General features: G+C 42.1%; 1 protein-coding gene and 1 long non-coding RNA gene across 2 annotated transcripts; both read right to left on the bottom strand.

The window, feature by feature from the left end:
• Positions 1-61: 61 nt before the first annotated feature.
• LOC117755340 lies at positions 62-948 on the bottom strand. Its single transcript, XR_004612581.1, has 3 exons — positions 887-948; positions 709-766; positions 62-511 (listed from the first exon to the last, which is right to left on the bottom strand). It is a non-coding gene; the product is annotated as an uncharacterized LOC117755340 (long non-coding RNA).
• A 33-nt stretch (positions 949-981) lies between these two features.
• Positions 982-8,740, bottom strand: LOC117754943 (signal transducer and activator of transcription 1-alpha/beta-like). The gene is given in 22 exon segments (XM_034574306.1): positions 982-1,277; positions 1,583-1,722; positions 1,859-1,935; positions 2,093-2,130; positions 2,690-2,804; positions 2,807-2,827; positions 3,391-3,492; positions 3,605-3,688; positions 4,159-4,188; positions 4,276-4,366; positions 4,450-4,479; positions 4,573-4,632; positions 5,035-5,127; positions 5,290-5,442; positions 5,615-5,766; positions 5,992-6,080; positions 6,164-6,242; positions 6,341-6,418; positions 6,921-7,016; positions 7,117-7,261; positions 7,789-7,913; positions 8,621-8,740. Coding segments are annotated over 21 exon segments (2,094 nt in total). The 5' UTR covers positions 8,621-8,740.
• Between the last annotated feature and the right edge of the window lie 1,252 nt (positions 8,741-9,992).

The raw sequence follows: 9,992 nt of genomic DNA, 5'->3' as shown, positions 1-9,992 counted from the left end.
CATCATCATTTATCATCATCATTTGTCATCACCATCATTTGTCATCACCATCATTTATCATCACCATCATCATTTGCTCAACAGCTTCAGAAACCTGAGGCACAAAGTTTGTGCAAATATTCAACATAATAAAATACATTAGCCAGCATCTTATCATTGGGTATTATATACATTTACCATTTACCAAGATCTTTAAGCCGCCCAGATAATTGAGTCATCATTTACGTTTGTATGTACATATACAGTAAAATGCTCGTACTTCACACTTTGGTCATTGTACGAGTAGAATCAAATCTATATTTATAGCTCCACTCCTTGAAATTGATGAGTAAAATCATTGTGTAGCAACAATAACGTTTTGCCTCTGGACGCCAGCCCCTTTTCAGATGTTGAGACAAGGATCATAGAAGTTGACCTCAGTCGACGGAGCAGCTGGAGGAGACCAGACAGGAGATCCAGGTACATCTAGTTGATGATGAAAGAGTTCCTGAGCCCGCCAAGGTTCCTCTGCCTACAGGAAAAACAATATTTACATTAATTGCAGAGTCAAAGTCTGAAAAAAGAAAATCTGACCAATTTCCTATTTGAAAAAATCTGTGATGACTGAAATGGGGAGATACCCATCTCTCTCATTATTACCCCTCTGTGCCCTGCCTGTCCAATTGTATTTTGGCGTGAATGAGACCAAATTGGCGCAGTAAAACTCACACTGGATTCTGGGTCGACTTCCATCTGCAGCTGCGGAGATGAAGGTGGTGTAGGAAAGCTGCAGGTGAAAAACACATTGCATTTGTACTGTACAGCAGGAAACAAAACAGAGTGGACAAATAACTGTGATGCGAAAAACATTAACTCGTGTGTGTGTTCGGTTTAATTCTGAACTTACACTGAGGTGGGGACGAGTGTCCTCCCAATATATCCGTTTGTTTGTGCAGAAAAGTTGGTCCCTGCAAAGATAGACGATTAGGAATTAGATCACGTTCAACAACGATCGTTTGCTTCCACTGGCTTTACAACGTTGACGTTCAAAATCCATTTGTCATTGAATAAGACACTTGGGGAATAACGTGTTCGGATTGTAAGGGTGAGATTCGAGTAAGAGACGATACCGCTGAGTCCAAAGGCAGCGTCTCGGTGGATGTCTGGGTAAAGATAGAGCAGCGGATTCCTGGTCGGGTTCCCCTCCTCTTTCACACTGTAGCGGCAAATCGAGTCTGGCATGGACATTTTGGACAGATCATCCTTGGTGTAGGGATCCACCGCATGCAGTTGGGGCTCTAGTGAGGAAGCAAACAGACGAGAGGAGCAGAGAGAACAATCAGTTTTACATTGTGTATTGTTTTTTTATGTACTCAGACGTTTGTGTGTGAGCATCGCGTTAGTAGAGCAGCAGCAGCTCTGGTTCTATTCTCTGTGTCTACTCAAGCATATGGTGCATCAAGTTTCCATGTCCTGGTTTAACTCTCACTGTGTTTTGCCATTTTACACAGTTACAGTGAGAATAAACGACAGAAATTTAAAAGGATTTAAAAACGAGTCGTGCAGCTCAGAAATCAGATGTGTGGGCTGATGTGAAACCCACCACCTTTGGCGTGGTCCACCCAGCTGAACGTGACGGCTCCTTCCTTGTTGCTCTCGCTGAAGCGGAGCAGAAAGGTCCCGGTCGGTTTTGCCCGCAGCAGCACATTTGTTCTCTTCCTGCTCACGAACCCCATGATGTGCCTGAAACCCACACGGTTTGTCAACTGAGAAGCAAAGTGACCTGAACCAAAATCTCCTTGTCCACGTGGTTATTATCTGAGGATGATGTGATTATACACAATGACACTTTACAAACATGCTTTAAGATGTGTGTTACCCGTCACGCCAAAGATCCACCAAGTGTCTCTTGATCAAATCCAGGATTCCATCGATCCAAGTCCAGGTACTTTCATTCTGACACGCAGGAAAGTAAAAGGCAACATGTAAAGAGCATATTCACACACACACACACACACACACACACACACACACACACACACACACACACACACACACACACGGTACTAATTGACTAATCAACAATATGGGGAGGATCTTGTTTAACTCTCACCTTGAATCGGTCCCAATGAACGAGACCTTCAGGAGCATCTGAGGAGAAACTCGGTTACGTTAATAAGGACGTATCTTTACAGGGAATGAGCACAAGAACCATGTACAGTAAATTAAATAATCACAGACTGGTTTTATTGGGATTATCCACTGACAGAGTAATGACTGCGTGCCTGGAGACGCTGGCTTCGATGACAGTGATGGTGTTTTAAAGGAATAGCTTGAGATTTTGGAAAACTCCCACTTCATGCTGGGAGTTAGATGAGAGGATCCTGCTCATGTAAACCTGGTTAGCTTAGCTTAGCATAAAGACACCAAATAGGAGGACCAGCAGTCTGTCTCTTTCCAAATGTCCAAATCCCCAAAAAATTCTGGAATGTGTCTTACTCGGACATTTGCTTTTTTTCCAGTTCCTCTGGTAAATTTGAGGAATATTTCCAGAAGAGCATGTCTGAAAGCCGTGCACGTCTCCAATAGCTACTAGTATATTGCTATTTAAATTTGCTCTAAAAGTCGATTCAGATGAACAGAGGCTGAGCTCCTGTTTGCAGGATCCCACAGGACAGTGGCTTGGTTCAGGGGGCAGCCAGAAACTCACCCACAATTCTGTCCCGGAGCATAGAGAGCTGGTTTTCATCGAGTCCTCGTTGGCCAACGGACAAGAACTGCCAGCTCAGAACCTGGGACAGCTGCTGCCAGGCGAGGGGGGGGGGGGCTCCAGGAACAACAACAGGTTCTGAAGAACAAAATGAGAGATTTGACACAGTTTTTGTGGCGAGGATTTGTCACTTTTTTGCAAATAGGATTCAAGGAATGAAGGACAACACTAAACAATTAAGTGCACAAGCAAACAAACGTTATAATGAGCAAGTATGAGTGTTGGGTGCAATATGGATGTGTCTTAAAAGGTCCAGTGTGTAAGATTTAAGTGAAAGGGATCTATTGGCAGAAATTTTATATAAAATAATACTATTGTGTTTCATCTAAATCGTACAAATGGTTGTTTTCTTCACCCCAGAATGATTCCTTCATATTTAATACTTTATATTTGTATCGGGTCCTCTCTACGGAGGCTGCCATGTTTTTTACAGTAGCCCAAACTGGACAAACTAAACTTCTTTTGAGTTTTTAAGACAACAGGAGGCTGCCACAGCTTCTCTTTTGGAAGGGGAGGGGGAGGCGAGGGGTGTTCAGCACTTCACCACTAGATGTCACTGAATTCTACACACTGAACCTTTTTAGCTGCAGCTACACGTCCTGATATTGTTTCTTTGCTGTGTTGAGGTGTAATGGCGTTACCCTCGGTTCGCTGCTGGACAACACATTGCACCACATGATCGAGGCCCAGGCAGCCGGCATCTGATTACTGCTGGAGACGACAACCACCGGCAGCGAGCTGGCCTGGGTCCACACGAGAGGAGAACATTCAATTTACTGCCTGAGCACCGTTTTCCAGTGCTTCACCGAAGTGGAAAAGGAAACTGCTGTTTATTTAAAGTTCATGTCCACTCACCTCGATGTTACACCCGAGTCCAGCGAACTGAAACTCTGTCACGAACTTAACGATGTGGAGTTCCTCCGTCACTATCACTCGACTCTGATAAAAGGAAGAACAGCACATTGTTAAAGGAGGGTAAAAGAATCTGGCACTATAAGTATTTGTAAGCAAAGAAGCTTAGTAAGAACAAAGTCCGATACTACATAACAAAATGATGCAGCACAGTTCACGTCTGTTTCGCATTCAACACACAAAGAAACACCTGAGATGAAGAAGAGGGAGCATTCCCCGTATCACCTTATTTAAATGAGAATATTTCAAGGTTGTTTCAAAATTTGGAGGAAAATTTACTTGACCATTTGTAAGGCACGGATTTATTTCAATAGTACTTCAGTACCACTCACATGTTGATAGTTCAAACCTGGAGGGCAACATTAAAACTAAGTGTTTAAATAAGGTGACACGGTGAAAGCTCGTTTGTTTTCTTCATGTCAGGCACTTTGTACTTTATGTTGAAATATAAGAAAGTGATTTTTATTTAAGTTATGAATATGAATGTCTCCTCTTACCTCACGTTTTACTCTGCTTTCCTTGAGTGACTGAAAATGTAGGAAAAAAACAACATTATTTAATGTACAATAATCATACGTGTATTGTTCATAAATACAAAGTGTAATATTTCATACCATGTGAGCAAATTCTGCCACCAAGTCTCCACCAGGTTCGTCCACATCCAAAACCTTAGTGACGTCTCTGAGGAAACGAAACTGACGGAGTCTACAAAACATATGGGAATGAATCAGTGTTCCAGGAATGAGAGTATTTATGAGTGATCAGCGTTTACGGTAGCTTTTACCTACCGATTGATGGTCAAGATTTCTTCAACATCCCTTGATTTTTTACGAGAGAAACGAAGAAACAGTGTCATTCAAAAGGAAAATTCAATACAACAAGCTCAAGTTTAAACTGGATCTTTGACTTACTTGTCAAACACAGCTTTGACTTTGAGCAGGCCCTTGAATTCAGGGAGGTTTGCCAAGAACCTGAGAAGAAAATCAGTTCTTAAATCACAATTATTCTCTCAATGAGTGATCTCCCCCTCAGTAACCCCCAAATAATACTGAATATACCACTTCAGAGTCATGATATTGATTCCACACAGAAGTGATGTGTAACAAGTGTGTACATTCAGCTGCAAAGACCAAAAGTAACGACAAAAGCACACATCTATTACAATAACATTTAAAGCTCACAGACGATGACTTTTTGATTCTGAAAAGAGATAAAAACTTCATCTTGACATTTTTTTTACGGTTAATTTAGAAATCAACGTTACGATAAAGCTTAAAAAAACCAAATCCAATTTCCTATGAACTAGATGTGAAATCACTCCACAGTGGAGAATATTTAATTCAAATATAAAACATATGCAGGTGTGTCCTCACCGAACTGTCGCTGAGAACCGTACTCCAGTCTTCACTATCAGAGGTCGTTGTGGTGTACTCGTCATGACAGGTTGTTTCTCCACCACTAGAGCGCTATAACACAGGACCACAACGGCACATGTCAACAATGTTTAAAGTGTGTGTGTGTGTGTGTGTGTGTGTGTGTGTGTGTGTGTGTGTGTGTGTGTGTGTGTGTGTGTGTGTGTGTGTGTGTGTGTGTTTATAATATAGACGAGTCCTGATGCCGTGTCTCACTTTGCAAGAAGCAACGTGAGCAAGGACAGTGTGAGCTCCTCGTGTGCTCCCAGGAGGCTGGAGGCATCAGTGCCGTTGTACTTCTTGTTGTGGTCTTGTAGTTTCTGCAGCTGCTGGCGAACCTGTAGCAGCACCTCTGCCACAGTGGTGAACCTGCACACACACACACACACACACACACACACACACACACACACACATGTCTGTCATCAACAATGAAGTGTTATGGTCGGAACAGAAAGATGCTACACACAAAGTATCCGAGTCAATGTGAAATATCAAATGTGAAAAGGTCGGAGCACTGCTGGGGGGGGGGGGGCCTCACCACTTCTGGAGGTGGTCCAGACTGGTGTCGACCGGACTTCCGATGCAGGACATCTGCTGTCGGCGCTTCCACTCAGGCAGCTCGACTTCAGTGAGAGCTGCCACCGTCTGCTCTGCCCGTTTTAAAACGTTCACTATTTCCAGAAGCACCGTCTGCAAAGAAACAGGAAACATTGGGTATTGTTCTGTATTTTATATAAACGTGTTTTCCAGTGGAAACCGTGGATATAGTATAGTGCTTACAGTGATCATTTGGGGGGTTTTCATACATGTTTGACAAGTAATTTGTTTGTGCTGTAATAACAAGAGAATAAATCCTTCATTCATATACACGTGTGCCGCGTCAATGACAACAACTCAAAGCTGCATCTACAGTACCTGTTCTTTTTGTAGGATAAAATTGGCCTGGTTCAGACACTCCCCTCTCCCAGCAGCGTGGGACTGGGCCAACCCCACACACTGTTCCTCTGATGAAGACAAACGAGATAAACATGAAGCATGAACTCAATCCTAAAAACAATCCGCCGTTTCCTCACGTCCACTGCCGTACCTTTGCTTTGCCAGGTTTTCTCTAAGTAGTCGTAGTTTTCATACATGTCCTCCAGTGACTTTATCTCCTTCTTTAGCTCCTGCGTTAAAGTTCACAAATGTAGAGACAATAAATTAAGATTCTCCAGGATGAACTCTAAACAACTGAGACATCACAGAACAGAAAGAGGGAGTTCACCAAAGTCTGCTGTTTCAGCTCATTCACTCCGTTGTCCAACTCTGTCAGCTTGTGTTCCACAGCTGCACTTTCACAACCCTGAGAAAAACGACAAAAAGATGTTTCTCTCTCTTTTGCCATTTGTGGGGTTCAGCTGTGATTCTGACAAACAAAAGGCTCACAGACAGAAGTGCATCTGTGTAACAGGGATATCCGATTCATCTTCACAGCACTTGATCAGACGTGAATAGAAGTTATTATTCATCACCTCCACCAAGGACCTTATGTAGTTTGTTGGTTTATTTATTTGTTATAAGCAAGATTACACAAAAACAACACAATGTATTGGCATGAAACTCGATGGAAGGATGTGGTGCGTGTCAGGGGAAGAACACGTTACATTTTGGCGCTGGAATTTTTTTTTTTTAGCATTTCTTAAACATTGTGAGATGTTGTGGTTTTCAACATTTTCACCATTCTCCAAGGGAATAACTTGCGGATCTTGATTTAAAAACAATCAGGCATATTTAAGGGATTGATAGATCAGACTGTCGGGCCCTGGTGGAGGTTTGCTCTGCACCGAGAGCCATTCTAGTTATACCTGTTCTGGAGAAGCGGAAGCCAGGATTTTCTTTTCCTCTCGTAGACATTCAGAGAGGATTATGGCCAGGTTCCGTGGCTCATCTCGAAAGTGTGCCTGAATCATAATGAACAAACCCAAAAGAAAAAGTTGTGTCAATCCTCTCAATATCATAAATCATCCTAAATGTAGCAGTGATACAGGACGTCTCTCCTACCAGCAAGTAGTCCTTCATCCCTGGAAAATCAGGGCCATGCAAAATGTTGCTCTCCTGAGCAAAGCGGTTCCACTGCTGTTCCAAATACTGCAGGAGTGCACGGAAACACGCGCCTGCTTTGTTTTTATCCACAGCTGCTGAATCCCTGAAGCAAAGCAACAGAAAGATCCACTTTAGATGAAGGGTTGTGTCTTTCTGCAGGTGCTGAATGAGAAGATACTGATAAAACTAAAGTGAGGGGAGTCGTCCAATAAGCCAAGTACATCAAGTTCAAACAGGAGGGGGAGCTCCGCCTTCACCCAAGTGAATTTGTAACATTAATTATCTTTTATTGCATTTTTTTGCCTTTTTCCTTATCTATTTATTTGTCAATGTTATTGTTGTATAGCAATAATTCAATACTGTATATACTTTGATGTGTGTACATTGTCCACAAAGATGTAAAGAATTATACTATCAATTAATATCTTGTGCAAAAGATAAACCATATCATTCTGGGGCAGGTCCAGTTAATTGAGTGTCTGTGTTTTCATTAGAAATGTGCAATACGGTCGAGGGGAGGTGTTGCTTTTATTCTGAAAATCATGCTGTGTTTCAGTGTTTGTATGAAAATGCATCATCTGGGCATCGGTACAATCTGCCACTCTGTGAGTGTCACTGTGTCGGTCTCACCAGTCCTGGCTCTCTATGCAGAAGCAGAGGGAGTGGCGAATGTGTCGGGGGAATTTCCTCTCGTACAGTTGAGCCAAGCCGCCCTGGAGTAAGTTCAGCTTGAGCAGCTGCTGCCACTGGGCCATCTGGAAGTTCCCAACACAAACAGTGACCTTGCAGCACAATCACATCACTTTTACACTCGTTTTGCAAACTGTCATAGGGAAAACCTGAAAACTGCTTAATTGAAGATTATTGCATTCGAGTTTGGGAAAATATTTATACTTAGTTCCTTTTAAAGGTTCAATTTGTAGAATTGAATCTAGACGTGATGTGTCATGGTGCAGCTGAACACACCTCACCTCATCCTCCTCTTCCAAACAAGACAGAGAACCTGTGGTAACCTTCAGTTTTCATAAAAACTCGTAAGGTTCAGTTTGTCCAGTCTGGGCTACTACAGGAAACATGGCAGCCTCGGTAGAGAGGACCTGCTCCTGATGTAAATATAAATACACACATAGATGCAGCAAAACTATGATGAACTTTTAAAATGTGTGTGATTTCAGGCTGCGTCTACTTTTACACGTGCTGCCAAAAAATGGAGACTCACAGTTTCCCTTAATCTCCCCTCAGAAGAACTATTAGAGGTCGTAACAACCAGTAACACACCACCATTCATTTCTTCTTGTCCCTGTGTATTTCTAATGTTTGAAGTTGGTGCATGAACACCACACACACACACACACACACACACACACACACACACACACACACACACACACACACACACACACACCGTACTTCCATAACAAAGCAGAGCCTTCCCTTCCACACAGACATTTAAACACGTTACCTTGTGCTTGTCCCTGTAGATGATCCGTGGATAACAATCAGAGGTGGATCATCTCGCTGTGTGGTGTTCAGTGTGTGTCTGTGTGTTTCTTCCTGAACTGTACTTATACTGTGCCCACACCCACACACCACGTGATTCCCGAGAAACAGTGCTGCAGACTGTCAAGTTCACTGCTGCTCACACACTGTTCACTTCCGGCCTCTGAGCAATTCACAACATAAAGTGACACACACAACAAAAACAAGGATCAGTAGTTTTAAAGGGCCAGTGTGTAAGATTTAGGTGAAAGGGATATACTGGCAGGAATTGAATATATAATAATCCTAGTGTTTTCACTAGTGTGTAATTATCTAAAATGTACTAATTATTGTTTCCTAGAATGGACCCTTTATATTTAAATACTTTATATTTACATCGGTAGTTGGTCCCTTTTCAGAGGCTGCCATGTTTTTTACAGTCGTCCAAACTGAACAAACTAAACCTTTTGAGTTTTTATGACGACTGAAGCCACCACAGGGAGGGTGAGGTGAGGGGTGTTCAGCTGCAACATGACACTTCACCACTAGATGTCACCAAACTCTACACACTGAACCTTTAACGCTTAACTAGGACATACAATGACTGCCATTAGTCCTGGTTTTTGATTGGTTAAATGTCATCATACGCTGCCTGTGATTGTGAGATTATTGAAGTCTTTGACCGTGCTTATATTCCTGCCCATCGATTATTGTGTCTAGTGTATTTTGTAACTGAAGTAGAAAATTAATTGAAGCACTCGTCAGGTATATGTTTGGATTTGGAAGCCACACCAACAACAAGATGACCATAATATTCAACTATTCGTTGTACCTATCAAATATATAAATGAATATTATGCCCTTGTGTCCAAAATCTTCAAAGATGCACAATCTTCCTGTTTTTCTTTTGCGTTCAAAAATGTTTTGGGTGTATTCTAATTTACACTTGACCTCATGAAAGCTGGGTGGAATTTTCTCAATGACAGATTTGCCCCCCCTCACATGCCCACTATCTTTCAAAAGATGGATTTCAGACTACTACCATCTCTGTGTCTGTGAGCGAGGGTCATGTACCATGGATCATGTTGTCATGTTTCAAAGGTTTCAAAGTGTTTTGTGCAACACAACACCCCAAAAAATCACATCAAAATATGTTTGTAACAAATAAGTGCATTTGTAATCTGTTATTTAAACTTTTTAGCACTAAATCAGAGTAAGACTATAATCTAACTGAGGAACTGGATCGTACAAGGAAGCTTGTTTGACCTCATTGTTTGGATTGAGTCATACATCCTCACTCTCTAGGAATCACGTGATTCTTGACAGAAAAACAGAGGGAGCAAGAGCATCAAGAG

This window comes from Hippoglossus hippoglossus, chromosome 21, assembly GCF_009819705.1.
Source record: "Hippoglossus hippoglossus isolate fHipHip1 chromosome 21, fHipHip1.pri, whole genome shotgun sequence".
NCBI lineage: Eukaryota > Metazoa > Chordata > Actinopteri > Pleuronectiformes > Pleuronectidae > Hippoglossus > Hippoglossus hippoglossus.
Note: the sequence above shows the minus strand (reverse complement) of the source record. Positions and strands in the feature narration are given on the sequence as shown.